Source organism: Microcebus murinus, chromosome 17 (assembly GCF_040939455.1).
Source record: "Microcebus murinus isolate Inina chromosome 17, M.murinus_Inina_mat1.0, whole genome shotgun sequence".
NCBI lineage: Eukaryota > Metazoa > Chordata > Mammalia > Primates > Cheirogaleidae > Microcebus > Microcebus murinus.
Genome location: NC_134120.1, coordinates 42,212,291 through 42,228,428, shown reverse-complemented (window position 1 = coordinate 42,228,428; position 16,138 = coordinate 42,212,291). Strand labels below are relative to the sequence as shown.

Genomic DNA, 16,138 nt, shown 5'->3' with positions numbered 1-16,138 from the left:
TATGGTCTCTGTCACAACTGCTCAACTATCATAGTGCACAAAGCAACCATAGACAATATGTAAACAAACGGGCAAGACTATTGTCTTAGCTTGGGTTGCTATAACAAAAGACCGTAAACTGGATGGCTTAAAGGACATTTATTTCTCAGTTTTGGAGGTTGGACATTTGAGATCAGGGTGCCAACAGCGTCAGGTTCTTGGTGAAGGCCCTGTTCCTGGTTTTGATACAGCCAGTTTCCTCTCGTTCTCGTTTGGCCAAAAGGGAGCTAGCTTGTTCTCTGGCGTGGGGTACTTATGTCATTTGTGAGGGTTGTACCTTTATGACCTAATTATCTCCTAAAGTCTCCACTCCAAGTACTGTCACATTGGGTTAGGGATTCAACATGAATTTGGGGGAACAGAAACATTCAGTCCATTACAACTGTAGTCTCATAATCTTCATTTACAAAGAGAGATCATATTTGACTGTTAGCTGTAGTTTGGCAATCTCCAGTTTATGAGAACAAGGGGACAACTATACATTTCAGTTCTTAATGGTGAAATACAACTTACAATATGATAGAAAACTGCAAAAGTTCTTCTGAATGATCTAAGCTTTTTTAAAAAAAGGAAAACCATAGAATGAATTGAATTATGTATTTCTAGGAATGTTTTCCATTTATATTATTATTAATAATAAAATTTCATCTTTATAGAATAGATCAGATCCAAGACCATCCCTTAAAAACAGAAATTACAAATTTACCCAAAGGATTTTTTTTTTTTGGAAAAAGGATTTTTCTTTTTAAATCATGTTGGGAGATTAAATGGCAATGATTTTTCTTTTTTTCTAATTACCTAAAATTAAATTATACAAACATTTAATAAAAATCACATAACTAGAGTTCAAGCATCAGCTAGATTTCCTTAATCAGTTTTGCTGACTTTGTTAAAAAGTGTTTTATTAATATTTAAAAGGGGATTTTTCTACAATATTTAACTTTGTAACTGTAAGTTGTGTTTTATTACCAATATAGTGAAAGAATTAGAACATTTAGTTCTTGAGCCCTGAAATTGTTTAATCGCAGCACCTGTTTATTTCAATATTTTAAAAATATGAATTTATTGTTGGGTGAATTACTTGTGTTTTATAAATGCATATGAAATTAATTTTAAAGATTCTCCCCAAACACTAAATATTTTTAAATGCTTATTTTTCTTAACATGAAATAACATGCCATCCCCTATCTACCCTATATTTAGTTGTAATTTTAAATATTGGATTGTTTTGAAATTATACTGTCTCTTTTATAGAACAGCAGTCCCCAACTTTTTTGGCACCAGGGACAGGTTTCATGGCAGACAGTTTTTGGTTTCAGGATGATTCAAGCCCATTACATTCATTGTTTACTTTATTTCTATTATTATTATTACATTGTAATATATAATGAAATAATTATACAACTCACCATAATGCAGAATCAGTGAGAGCCCTGAGCTTGCTTTCCTGCAACTAATACTGCTGCTGATCTAACAGGAGGCGGAGCTCAGGTGGTGATGCGAGCAATATGGAGTGGCTGTAAATGCAGATGAAGCTTTGCCCTCTTGCCTGCCACTCATCTCCTGCTGTTTGGCCTGGTTCCTCATGGTTTCCTAACAGGCCGCCTACCTACCGCTTTGCAGCCCAGGGGTTGGGACTGCAGCTGTAAAAGGCTGCACTATTTGTTTATGCTGTGAGTTTTAATAAAGTAAATTTGATTTTTGTAGTATTTTTTCTCTGCTCGAATCAGAGATGAGAGAGGAATTCAGTTTTACTATAATACAAAGTAATGAATTTGAAGGCTTGGTTTAGGACAGGTTTGATAATTTTATATCTTTTTTCTATTGGTTTTATTGTGTAATAATGTCAAAGAATATTTAAGAGTTGTTGACTTTTTTTTTTTTTTGAGTGACATGTTTTTGTTTTATTTTGATGTTAATATTTGGTAGTTTTGATTGTTATAATGTCATTATTCATCTTTATATCCGAGAGTGTAAATCCTTTCTCTGTATTCCTTTTTATCAAAGGTATCTTGATTTTATTTGTTATTTTTCTTTTTTTTTTTTTTTGAAACAGAGTCTCACTCTGTTGCCCTGGCTAGAGTCCTATGGCGTCAGCCTAGCTCACACTCCTGGGCCTCAGGCGATCCTATTGCCTCAGCCTTCTGAGTAGCTGGGACTACAGGCATGGGCCACCATGCCTGGCTAATTTTTTCTATATATTTTTAGTTGGCCAATTAATTTCTTTCTATTTTTAGTAGAGAGGGGGTCTCGCTCTTGCTCAGGCTGGTCTCGAACTCCTGACCTTGAGTGATCCTCCTGCCTTGGCCTCCCAGAGTGCTAGAATTACAGGCGTGAGCCACTGTGCCCGTCCAAGAGTTGTTGACTTTTTTTTTTTTTTTTTTTTTTTTTGAGACAGAGTCTCGCTTTGTTGCCTAGGCTAGAGTGAGTGCCATGGCGTCAGCCTAGCTCACAGCAACCTCAATCTCCTGGCTCAAGCAATCCTTCTGCCTCAGCCTCCCAAGTAGCTGGGACTACAGGCATGCGCCACCATGCCCGGCTAATTTTTTATATATATATATTAGTTGGCCAATTAATTTCTTTCTATTTATAGTAGAGACGGGGTCTCGCTCTTGTTCAGGCTGGTTTCGAACTCCTGACCTCGAGCAATCCGCCCGCCTCGGCCTCCCAGAGAGCTAGGATTACAGGCGTGAGCCACCGCGCCCGGCCAGTTGTTGACTTTTAATTAAAGCATATTTCTGTTATAGTCATTCACCTTTTGATGAGAATTTAAAAATATGTTTAAAATAAATTAGAATGGTTTACAGATGGCGAAATTGAGGCAAAAAAAATTAGAATGGGAAATCAAACAATATTTCAAAAAATTCTGTGTGTTAAAAACAATAATAGTAGTGGTTTTAAAAATTCATTTAAATTAGGCTCCCTAATTATCTATATTTTTAGGTTTGGGTGCTTATTGATAGAGGTGTTTTCACCGTGCCTCAGAAATACTATTTAAATATTGATAAGGTTGGTTTGTAAATGAACTTTTCCCTCTGAATATGTGGACCAAATTGTTTCCTTAAAACTTTCTTCCTTGTTAGCAGAAGGAAGAAAAGTTTGGTTTATTTATGGAAAGGCAATCTAGTGAGAGACAAATTATTTAAATAGGTGGATGAAATGATAAGACTTTGAACTCCTTTCAACGTGTAAATTGATTACCAGGTCAATTTATGAAAACATCAGTTAATGTTAAATAAGCATGATTAGTAATGGAAAAAAGGAATATAGGTATGTCTTGTAGACAGGCATTAACAGAGACTCAGAGTCTGAATTCATTGAAATAAATGTCATAAATTGTTAACAGTGTCAAACAGGGCAAAATGTAATTTTCTATTTTTTTAATTACTAAAATTAACAGAATACGGCACTAATTTCTGCAGTTACCATTTTCCTCCCTGAACACTAGACTTGATTTGTGTTCTTATTAACTTTGTCCTATAAATGACCTTGCAAGGAGAATGATTCTAGAGGCTAAATGAAACAATGTCTATATTTTCTGAGGCTTCAGGCTAGGTTTTATTAATGTAATGTCTAAGATCTTTGAAGTTGTGACTTTACCAGGAAAATCATAATCTCTAAACCTTTATTCATAATGGGTATGACTTCCAGGGGGAACAGAATACCTGCTGTGCTAATTATTTCAATTATCAGCCACTACTAAAACACGTAATGGATTTTCTCTGCTTTCACAGGTAAAAAGCATGACATTACAGAATTTAACTCTGATGTTGTGAACTTGATCTCCCATGCAACACAGGAGCGATTACGAGGCCTTCTAGAAAAACTGACTGCAATTGCTCAGCATCGAATGACTACTTACAAGGTAAAGGAAATCATTAAAGAAGTACAAAGCCTTGAGTGTTATAGGTAGATTTTTGGGCATGAATTTATATTCTAAATATATTTTTAAAGCAGTGATTGAGACATATTTCATATTAGTAGCAAATCAAAGTCTTGTTCTTAATTTGCCTTATTTAGATATGATTACATGATGAATAAAATTAAAATAGAGTGTAAAATGATATCCAAAGCTTCTATGTCAGTGTAGATTGAAATATGTATTTCATTTGCTGTTCTGCTGAGGCTCCTTAAGCTTTTGACTGGGAAGGAGGATATCTTAAAGTAGAATATTGGCTGTACTCTGTTAGCATTCCTGTTCCTCTTTTCTTTTTTTTTTTTTTTTTTTTTTGCCTTTAAGTTTTGCAGAGATTTATTTATTTTAAAACAAACTTCATTGTGTATATTTAAGGCTTACAACATGTTATATATTAACACATATGTAGTGAAACTGTTACTATATAGAACAAATTAACATATCCATCATCTCACATAGTTACCCATTTTTCCCTTTTGTGACAAGAGCAGCTATAATCTACTCATTTAGCAAAATCCTGAATAGAATATATCATTAACTATAGTCCTCATGTTCTACATTTTAGGTATTTCCACTTGTTCCTCCTCTGTTCCTTTTAATAAGTGCATTGAGTGCTAATACTGATCCCACTCATTGTTGTTATTGACTACTGTTGTAACAAAACTAAATGCAAAAATACCTGTCTTATCTCTAGTGGTATGAACCAAATGAATTGCTGTTATCAAAATGAAAAAACTTGGTATGTTTGAATTATACATTTGGAGGAGGGTAAAATATATTAGGTGATTAGGTATGAAAAAAATGATAACCTAGGATAAGAAAAATAAGATAACCCTTTCCCTTTTTATCAAGAAATGCTGACAGCTAGTTTTTGAACAAGATGGTGTGTAGTTAACCTTATGAGATATTGAGTTTGCAAAAATGGTCATTGCCCCATAGTATCCTAGCCATAGATTAAAAGGAATTCAGGAAAATACCAGCTACCATACTACCAGTAAGTTCCCTGGAGGAATCATTCTGTTTTCTTTCCTTTCTACTTAATTTAGAACTTTGGAAGAACTATATATACTTGCTGAGGTCTTCACTTGCATGAATCTTTGTGAGAATTGGCTGGACTGGCTTCAAAATACATGATCAACAGGAGAAAAGGCTGTGGAAAAAACAAAATTAATATCAGTATCTATTTTTGTGTGTTTCTAGGAATTTGTCTGTTTCTCCCAGGTTATCTGCTTTGTTGCTGTAAAACTTCATAATATTCTCTTACAATCTTTTTTATTTCTGTAAGATCAGTAGTAATGATCCGCCTTTCATTTCTGATTTTAGTGATTTACTTCTCTTTTTTTGTCAATCTAGCTAATGGTTTGTCAATTTTGTTGATTTTTTTTTCAAAGAACCAACTTTTGGTTTCATTAAATTTCTCTATTGTTTTTCTATTCTGTTTCATTTATCTCCACTATAATACTTTTTTTTTATTAAGAGCCAGGGTCTCATTCTGTCACACAGGCTGGAATACAGTGGCTTGATTATAGCTTACTGCAGCCTAGAACTCCTAGCTTCAAGGGATCCTCTGCCTCAGACTCCCAAAGTGTTGGGATTATATGTGTAAGCCACCACGCCTGGCCTACTCAAGTCTTTATTATTTTCTCCCTTCTTCTAACTTTGGGTGTAGTTTGCTTTTCTATTTTTAGTTCCATAAAGTATAATGTTCAGTTGTTGATTTGAGATTTTCCTTTTCTAATATTGGCATTTACTGCTATAAATTTCCCTCTGAGCATTGCTTTCGCTGCATTTTATAAGTTTTGGTATGTTGTGTTTCATTTTCATTTGTCTCTAAGTATTTTCTTATTTCCTTTGATATTACTTTGACCCATTGGTTATTTAAGAGTGTGTTAATTTCCACATACTTGTGACTTTTCCAGTTTTCCTTTGTTTTTGATTTCTAGCTTTATTTCATTGTGGTCAGAGCAAATAATTTAAATGATTCAGTCATTTAAACTTTATTGAGACTTGTTCTGTGACCTAACATATAGTCTATTCTAGAGAATGTTCTGTATGCACTTGAGTGGAATGTATATTCTACTTTTGTTCGGTATTGTGTTCATATTTGTCAGATATAGTTGGTTTATAGTGTTAAGTCCTTTACTTTCTTATTGATCATCTATCTAGATACTCAACTATTATTGAAAGTAATACTTGAGTAAAAGGTTAAAAATCTGTAAGTATTATAGAACTATCTATTTTTAAAAATCTGCCAGCGTTTGTTTGCTCATATATTTGAGAACTCTTGTTTGGGTGTGTATATATTCTTGATTGATTGATGCTTCTATCAATATATAATGTCTCTATCAATATAAAATGAACAATTTTTGACTTAAGTCTGTCTTCTCTGATATTAGTACAACCACCCATACTTTCTTTTGGTTATCGTTTACATGGAATACCTTTTTCCATCCTTTCACTTTCAGCTTATTGCTATGGTTTTGCCTAAAGTGCAGAGAGCATATAGTTTGATTGTTTTTTATTCATTCCACCAGCCTCTACTTCATTTGGGTGGGGACCTGCAGCCTTGGGGCCACATGTGGCCTTCTGGATCCTTGAGTGTGGCCTTTTGACTGAATTCAAAGTTTGCAGAACAAATCCTTTTAATAGATTATGTCAGAGGCAATTGTATGCAAGTTGTAGGGAAGAGAGGAAGGAATTTTAGCATGGGAATACGATTGGGTTAAAATTTAGAAAGTCTATGTCCCCTTTAAATTTAGTTTTCGTTGTCCCTTTTAAATTAAATCCTGTCAGTAAACTATCTCCAGAGTGTCTGAACAGAAAAATAGTAAAGATGAAGTATTTAAAATACCACTTGTTATTATGTTTAACCTCTATGGTTAGCCTATAATGTATTCCATATTCTATCTTGTGCTATTTAACTTTAAAAACATTTGGGAATTCTTTTTGTATTAAACATGAAGTAAAGTAAGTAGCACTAATACATCCTTATTCCTTAAACTCTGTAATACTCTTTTGATCTAGTTAAATACCAACAATAAAAATTTAATTTAAAAAGAATCTTGGGCATATGAAATCTCTCAGTCCCTGTTAATTGAATCAGCCATTAGCATGGGGATAAAACAGAGATGGGACTGGTGTTATACCCATAATTTCCAGGCCAGGCACTGACTATTGAGCCAACTGCTTAAAAACATTCAGCTTTCTGCTGTGTAGGCTCCTTGGGGTGTGTAAATCACTGAGATGAATACATGGCTGGATGTCTTAACCACTGAGTGGGAAGGCCCCCACTCTCCTGGCCTCTAGCACACACACTGCTGTAGGTACTGCAGAGGAGGCAGGGGTGATCATGTAGGCAAGAATGTTAGAAAGTATTCAGGTTGGAAGGTACTGTTTTACAGTCTAGAATATCAGAATAAATGGAACAATTTGAATTCTATCATTTTATGGAACAAATAAGATAAATAATCATACTTCTATATTAGTGCTCATTTATGATTTATATACTTAAATTTTTTGACTACAGTTTCTGTCCAAATTCATACCTTAAGGGAATCCTCAAAACAGGGTTTCAGTATTTTAATGTTTGCCATCTTGTCATATGTTGTATTTCAATAGAAGTTCTATTCACTAGTCAAGTTGAACTGATGGTGACCAAGTAACCAACCATGGTAACCAGAGTGATAACTTTTGTCTTTGGTATATTTTTCATGGAGGTGATTCTTTCTTTTTGTTTTTCATAGGCCTAAAGTTTTATTACTGGTATTAAGATCTGCTGAGGTAAATTATAATTTAATGAAAAAGATTTAGTTTATAGGCAAATGTCATTATTCTCTTGCTTTCTACTTCCTATTGTTAGGATCTGCTTGGCTTAATACCTCTTTCCCCCTTCTGAATGGAGTTCATTAGGAAAACTCTTTGAAACATAAATGGTTAATCACCTCTCAAATTTTAAAGATGATAGTTCCGTGGGTTTTTTAGGGGTAAGTTTATTTAACAGAAACAAAAATATTACTTTCTGAAAATTTAGCTTTTTGTTAATTTAGGTGATACTCTTTAGCTGATTTATAACAATACTTAATGTGGAATTCATATGACTTTCTTTCTTTTTTTTTTCTCCCCAGGCAAGTGAAAATTACATCCCATGTAGTGATACCAGGTCACAGCTCAAATTTCTTGAAAAGCTGGATCAATTGGAGAAACAAAGAAAAGATTTAGAAGAAAGAGAAATGTTATTTAAGGCAGCCAAGGTAAGGGCCTGTGTGATTTATAAGTGAACATAGCCTGGCAATATGGTCAGAATTGGCTTTATCATTGGTTGACTGTCTTGGTTTTATTAGGCCTTTAGATTTCTCTGGAGGATTTCCTAAAATGAAATTAGTAATAGAATGTCTCACAGCTAGGACGGTGTGGTACAGTGGCTTTCAGTTAATTTAGTTTAATGAGCCATAATCTTTTATCTCCTCACGTTTGCTGTGTACCAACCGCCCCTAACCCCAGGTGAAAATGTTTTGTAAAATTTTCAGAGTCTTTTTAGGCATATGATTTGATATATGTCAAATTGAAGTTGAGAGAGGAAAATTTTTAAAGGAAACAGGAAAATTATGGGTAAAATTAGGAGTAATTTGGATTATGTGGAACAAAATAGAGGATGGGCAAAATGGTTTAGAGAGAGTAAAAAAGAGAACAGTGAAGCTATTTATTAATTTATTTCCTTTCTCTCTTATTCACACATTTTTCTGGACTATTAGTGCCAGATGGGTGTAAGGTAATTCCACTACTTTTCCATTTTGTAGCCCCACACTTCTTTACAGGCTTAGGGCTGTTGTGAGAATTCTTAAAGGCTGAGTACTAGAGTCTTAATTTTTGTTTTAAGCATCTTAATTTTAAGTGCTAGCATTCTTGATAGCCTTCCTTTTGGAGTATTTATTCCTAATCATATGCGAATTGCTTTTTAAAAATATATTTTGAAATCATTTCATACTCAGAGAAATGTTGCCAGAACTGTACAAAAAACCCTTAACCCCGTTTCCCAAATTCCCGCAATTTTAACATTTTACTGCTCTCCATCTCCATCCTCTCCCCTACCCTTTCTGCACAATCATTAGTCTCCCCCCTTCTTCCCTACCTCCTTCCTTCCTTCATTTTTAGTATTCACAAAGTTGTGTGACTATTAACACGAATTAGTTTTTTCTGAACATTTTGAAAGTAGTCTTCAGACATGATGTCCCACCATCCCTAAACATTGTAGTACATATTTGCAAAAACAAAACAATTTTTCCTTATAACCCTCCAAGTCAAGAAGTCAACAATAAAACACTACCATCGGATGCATAGACCCCATTCCAATTTCATCAGCTGGATCAACTCCATCTCTTTCTTTCATGATCCATTTTCTCATTCAGAAATATATATTTCATTTAATTATCATCTCTTCAAGTACCTTCAGTCAGAGTTTCTCAGTCTTTCTTTCATGCTCTCGACAGCTTTTTAAGAGTACAGACCTCATTGGACTGAGGAGATCTTTTGAAAAAAAAAAAAAAAGAAAAAAAAAAGAGTACAGACCTTAGGTTCTGTAGGATGACCCTCAACCAGGGTTCATCTGATATTTCCTTAAGATTGACTTAGGCCATGCAATCTTGGCAGGAATGCACAGAAGTGTGCCACATTCTTCTCAGATGATCATATCAAAAGGGTCATATGGGTACCTACCAGTTCTCACCATTTTAAATTTGCCATTTTCCTTTTTGTGATTGATCACTTTTTCATAGGAAGATATTCTAGGATTTTGCCCATATCCATCCTATTCCTCACCAAACTTCCATGTATCAACCATAGCATCTGTTGTGATATCTGCCTGAATTATCCACTTCTGTGATGGTTGCTGAATAATAATTCTTTATGCCTATCAACTCTTCTACATTTATTGTCAGTCTACTATATGGAAGAACTTTCCTTTCTTCCTTATTTATACCAGTACGGGCTTGTGGATTTCTCTTTGATTCAACAGGTTTGATCTGTTACTATCATTGATTTTGATGCTCCCATTGCTCCTGAGTCGGAAACCCTTCCAGCTGTCACTTTGGTCCTTTTGTGATGTGTCCATCACTAGCTGAGCATGTCCTTTTTGGCACAGGGCATTCCAGGCCCAGCTTTTATTTTTCCTGCCTTAGCATTGGAATCAGCCATTTCTCCAAGGAACCTGCTTCTTTTTATTGAAGGATGATATTCAGATTAGATCATACAGTGTGCTCATTGCTGACAGGATGTCACTACATGTAGGTACTCTCAGTGGACAGATCTAGGAATTATATGTATGGTATGTGTATATGTACACATGTATATTTACACATGAACATACATCTGCAACTTTCTATATCTGCATGTATATAAAACCATGTGTCCATATGGATACCTCCAACTCCAATCCTATACCTCAGGGTTCTTTCTATCCATAACGTTTCCATGTTTGTAAAAACTTTCTTCAGTAGTCAAAACTTGGCTTCCATTAGCCTCGTTATATTTAACTTATGTCCTCAATCAATTTACTTATTTGATCAATGTAACTAATCTCTCAACCAGCTCTCCTGGCTGTCTCGTCTGATATTACTGTCCCCTCCACCCCATTTCGTTGTCCACCCTGCCCACCGGCTCATTCCATGATGAGGCTTCCCAGTGCCTCACCACCCTATATTCTTGGCCACTAGACTTAACTCTTATGGCCTGAACCCCCCACAACCTTGTCACTGTGCAGCTTCCTGCTGTCCCACGGTTTCAGCCCCCGTACTGCCCCACCCCCTGCACTAGGAAGGGCAGGAAGATGCTCTTCCTTGAGCCCTCAAGTGTTATAAGCAAGCACTTAACCATGCTAATGAGGTGGTTTATTGGTATTTTTTTTCCAGTTACTATGCTGTAAACAGGTTATAAACTATTAAATACTAGTTTAGCTATTATTAGATATAATGTGTTATGCTTGCTTTCGGTTTCTAAATACCTTTCACTCTTAGAGGTTTTCTGACCTAACTCAATAAATGACACCATTATTCAAGCAAAAAATCCTAGGAGTCGTCTTTAACCCTCTGTTGCTCCTCTCTCCCCACATCTAGTTCACTTCCTAGTGTCTTTCCAAAATGTATTCATCTTCTCTTCATCAGCATTGTCACCACTCAAGTCTAAATCATCTTTCACTTGGACTTTTGTATCTTCTCACTCTCTGGTCCCCAATCCCTGGGTCAAGCACCAGTACCAGGCCATGGCCTTTTAGGAACTGGGCCACACAGCAGGAGGTGAGTGGTACATGAACAGAAACTTCATCTGTATTTACAGCTACTCCCCATTGCTCGCATCACCGGCTGAGCTCCGCCTCCTGTCAGATCAGCAGCGGTATTAGTTGCAGGAAAGCAAGCTCAGGGCTCCCACTGATTCTGCATTATGGGGAGTTGTATAATTATTTCATCATATATTACAATGTAATAATAATAGAAATAAAGTACACAAATAAATGTAATGCACTTGAATCATCACAAAACCATACTCCTCCCCCTGGTCTGTGCAAAAATTGTTTTCCATGAAACCGGTCCCTGGTGCCAAAATGGTTAGGAACTGCTGTAATTAGTCTCCTTTTCTGTCTACAATCCATTCTTCATCTAGGGTCAGAATGTTTTCATAACAAGTCATGTGTGTCTCGATTGCCTGAAAGCCTTTAGTGGCTTCCTGTTGCACTTAAAATCCAAACTTCTTACCAAATTTTAAAAGGCCTTATATTATTTGTCACCTCCCTCCGTCTCTTGAGCTTGCCCCATGTCACTCCCTTTACTCATTATGCTCTCCTCACACTGACCTTTTTGATCATTGAGAATGTCAAGCTATGCCCACCTTAGGATATTAGACTTCTAATTAAGCATCTAGAAGTGGAACATTGTTCCCTTCTGCTAAATCTGCTCTTCCTTAGATTTTTACTTTGTCAGAAAGTTGGGGCCGGGTGCGGTGGATCAGGCCTGTAATCCTAGCTCTCTGGGAGGCTGAGGCGGGCGGATTGCTTGAGGTCAGAAGTTCGAAAACAGCCTGAGCAAGAGCGAGACCCCGTCTCTACTATAAATAGAAATTAATTGGCCAACTAATATATATAGAAAAAATTAGCTGGGCATGGTGGTGCATGCCTGTAGTCCCAGCTACTCGGGAAGCTGAGGCAGAAGGATTGCTTGAGCCCAGGAGTTTGAGGTTGCTGTGAGCTAGGCTGACGCCACGGCACTCACTCTAGCCTAGGCAACAAAGTGAGACTCTGTCTCTAAAAAAAAAGAAAGAAAGAAAGTTGGAATTACCATCCTCCCAGTTGCTTAGGCCAAAATCTTAGGCATCATTCTTAATTCTTTACTTCATAACCCATATCAAGTCCATCAATAAATCTGATTGGCTTTACCTGCCAGATATGTTTTGAATGATAACTAAATATCATCTTCTCTGCTATGATGCTAGTCCAAGCTGCCCTTATCTTTTTCCTAATCAGTCTCATTCACAACAGCTGGTTTAGAACAGTCTCCTCCTTGCTCTTTGTGCCTGCACCTTTAATCTTAATCCCTACAGTGCACCTTCCACATACCTGTCAGAGCCATCTTTTGAAAATGTCACATCAGTGGCATCTTACTCCTGGTTCCAAACCCTCCAGTAGCTTGTTTTTATAACTAGAATTAAACCTCCAACTTCTTATCATGGCCTACAAGGCAACATATGATCTCCTCCTTTCTGTCTTTCAACTTTTCTCTATGCTTTTAACCACATGGGCCTTATTTCTTTTTTCAAATATGCCCAGGCTTATTCCCATTTTAAGACTTTAGCAATTAGAGTCTTTCTGTTTAGAATGTTCTTCCCCCAGATGTTTGCATGACTACCTCTTTCTTGTCATTCAGATCTCTATTCAAATGTCACCTTTTAGAAATGCTTTCTCTACCATCCTGGCTAGAGAAGTACCCAAATTCCATTCCCTTCCTTTTTATCACATTATTCTATTTTTGTTATAGCACTTAGTACCAGCAATTATTTTTTTATATTTTTACCCATCAGGAATGTTTTACATATTATAAATATGATTACTTTTTATGAAATTGTTTTATTTTTCTCTTCTTAAAAATGTAAGATACTTGAGAGCAAGGACTTTGTCTAGTTATTTCATCTCTGTATCTCCAAGGCCTAGAACAGTGGCACACAGAGTAGAATCTGTCCTGTAGATAACCAGTAAATACTTGATGACATGTAGGGAAAGATTCGATACACACATGTGCCCATTTTATACTGGGGCAAAAAGTTATATACATATCTGCATACATATATACACGGGTACCTATAAACACATATATAAGCATACTCAGGGCCCCCTTACTGCCCCACACCCTGCACTCTCCTAATGTTATATAGCTACACAAACAAAGGAGTTTATCTTAGTTTGGGTTGAAATGAAATTGTTTTAACAGTTTGGGGATTACAATTAAGAAAAAAGTTACTATCTCTGGGGAGAATTTTGTGTAGCTATTTAAAAGACACTCAAATCTAAACAATCTCTTTTTTCTTTAACAAAAGTACTGGTCATTCAATAAAAGATCAGCTAAACTTAATAATAGGAAAATACTTCTAGCTTATATTTTGTTAGCTATCTTTAACTTAGGTAAGATTGCACCTTATAGAACAAATATTCAAATTTATAAGCAGTTAAATAACTTTGTTAGGATTAGAAGAAAGATACACCTATCCCAAGTATATTTTCCAGTGGACAAATGTTAATGGTGTCAGAAATAAAGTTCCTTACCATTTATTCCATGATAGCTTTATAAATAATAGCTCTTTCTAAAAAAATATTTTATTTTTGATAGTTCTCTTCTTATGCCAGTCCTGTACTATGAAAAGTGACATTCAATAAACATTTCTTGGCCCAGCACCGTGGCTCACGCCTATAATCCTAGCACTCTGGGAGGCCGAGGCGGGCGGATCGTTTGAGTTCAGGAGTTCGAAACCAGCCTGAGCAAGAGTGAGACCCTGTCTCTGCTAAAAACAGAAAGAAATTAATTGGCCAACTAAAAATATATAGAAAAAAATTAGCTGGGCATGGTGGCGCATGCCTGTAGTCCCAGCTACTCTGGAGGCTGAGGCAGTAGGATTGCCTGAGCCCAGGAGATTGAGGTTCCTATGAGCTAGGCTGATGCCACAGCACTCTAGCCCAGGCAACAGAGTGAGACTCTGTCTCAAAAAAATAAAATAAATAAAATAAAATAAATAAACATTTGTTGAACATTTACTTGTGCACAACATTTTATTAAGTGCTATAGAGGGCCCAAAGATGATGAGATACTCTAATTAAAATATTGGGATGGATTTCCTAATTACACTTTTGGAATTATGCTTTTCAAAGGAGAGATTTGGTTTAAGGTTAGTCAGGTTCTTGATTTTAATAATCCTTGAAAATACCACGTATTTCCAAACTAGCTTCATCTCAAGATCAGCCAGTGTTGATTTCTTTCATTCACTTGAGCCAACAATTATTCTTTTTTTCTTTTCCTTCATGTGTACTATCCATTTTTCAGTTTTCAGTGTTCCAGCAAGAACAACGTCATGCCTCAACTGGACCTGACTGACATTGTTAGCATCATTTTCAGTATAAGCTTCCTCCAGGCTAGATAGAACTGCAGCAGCCAGCCCAGATGAGGAGGGGAGGGGGAGTTAGGGTGAGAGCACAGCTAGACTGGATTCAGGCATTTTCCCCTGGAGCTAAGATATTCAATCACAAGAGAAAATTGTCATTTATTAAATATTTAACGGCAACTGTGGTGTTTAGATGCTAGTAATTTCTATTAAAATTTTCTTTTCCTTTGATAGAGTCGTTCCAATAAAGAAGATCCAGAACAGCTGAGATTAAAGCAGAAAGCCAAAGAGGTAGGACTTTCAAGTTACCATGCTTGTCTTTGTGTCTGAGGGAAGGTTGGCAGCTCTCTCCTGGCAATTAGGTCAGGGTTTATTTTGCTGTTGCATACCATTTGCAGAGGCCTTAGGGAAGGACAGGAACTGCTAAAGGCAAGGGCAGTACTTCAAATGAGGTCAATGAGTTATGTGCTCTCTTTTTAAAATTTATTTTCAAGGCTTAGGCCTGTCTAGAAATGGCTTTGTAAACTACAGCAGTGTACTTGGAGGAATATAATGTGGGATTAAAGAAAAAAAAAAAAGAAACTTTTGAGATTTAGCGTCTGGGACTGTACAATAGGCTACATTTTTCCAGGGTAATTGTTCGTTTTGTAAATCTGATACTGCTTATAATTCTTTGGCTGGGAGGCGGTACTGGGATTTAGTTTTAAATGGAAAACGCCTCTGGCTTTTAATTTTCTGGGCCCAGCAGTTTTCTGTTCTGGAATGGAGCCCTTGTTTCACACAGTTCATGTTTAGCTGCAGGGGTTTTAGTTTATAGCTTAGACTGGTTAAGCTTTTACTCCCAGAGGCCTCTGCATAGCAACTGTAGAAATCAACAAATAAGTTCATTTATGTCTGCAGCCTCCTCTCAGTAGCTGACTTTTTACATTTCCCAATATCCATTTCCTGACTTTTCTAGCCCCAGAGAAAAAAGCTCCACTAATTGGAGCTTATTTTAATTGAGCCTTAATATTGGATCTCACTGGAGTTGCCCCCAGAGCTGCTGAGAACAGAATGAAATGAAAGTACCTAAGGTTGAAGATGTGGTGTGTGTATGGGTGTGTGTGTGAAATTTTTCACTTGACCTACAGATTCTTTTCCCTCCTGAATAAATCATCAAGCCTGTTCACATTTCTGATTAAGGATCTGACAGCAGACGATAATAAAGACAATTGAGGTGTGAGACGTGTGATATGGAGCTGAAGAAATTGGTTTCTATAGTTACTTGACTGATTTCATGCAATTTTTAAGGATCTTTGTGCTAAATAAGAGTGATTTTCTGAGCAACCTTTTTCCTTAACTGTGCCTCTTGAAGTATGAAATTTGTTGTTGCTTAACATTGCTGCAGTTGACTCCTAGGTGCCAGCAGCAGCAGGTTATTTATGAATGTTTTAGAGGCCCTTATTGTTTGGATTAATGTAGGAGCTGAGGCAAAACAAATGGAAATCTAGTAAGGTTCTTACAATCAATGTGGTGTGTTTGCATTAACATGGAGAAGAAAAATACATGAACTCT

General features: G+C 36.3%; 1 protein-coding gene across 1 annotated transcript in view; it reads left to right on the top strand.

Moving 5' to 3' along the window:
- The window catches only part of TAF4B (TATA-box binding protein associated factor 4b), a 121,235-nt gene that overhangs the window by 56,121 nt on the left and 48,976 nt on the right, over positions 1-16,138 (top strand). Inside the window, exons 11-13 of the mRNA XM_012740445.3 lie at positions 3,774-3,904; positions 8,080-8,205; positions 14,819-14,875. Of these exons, the coding sequence (XP_012595899.2) occupies positions 3,774-3,904; positions 8,080-8,205; positions 14,819-14,875 (314 nt within the window). The remainder of the gene's footprint in view (positions 1-3,773; positions 3,905-8,079; positions 8,206-14,818; positions 14,876-16,138) is intronic.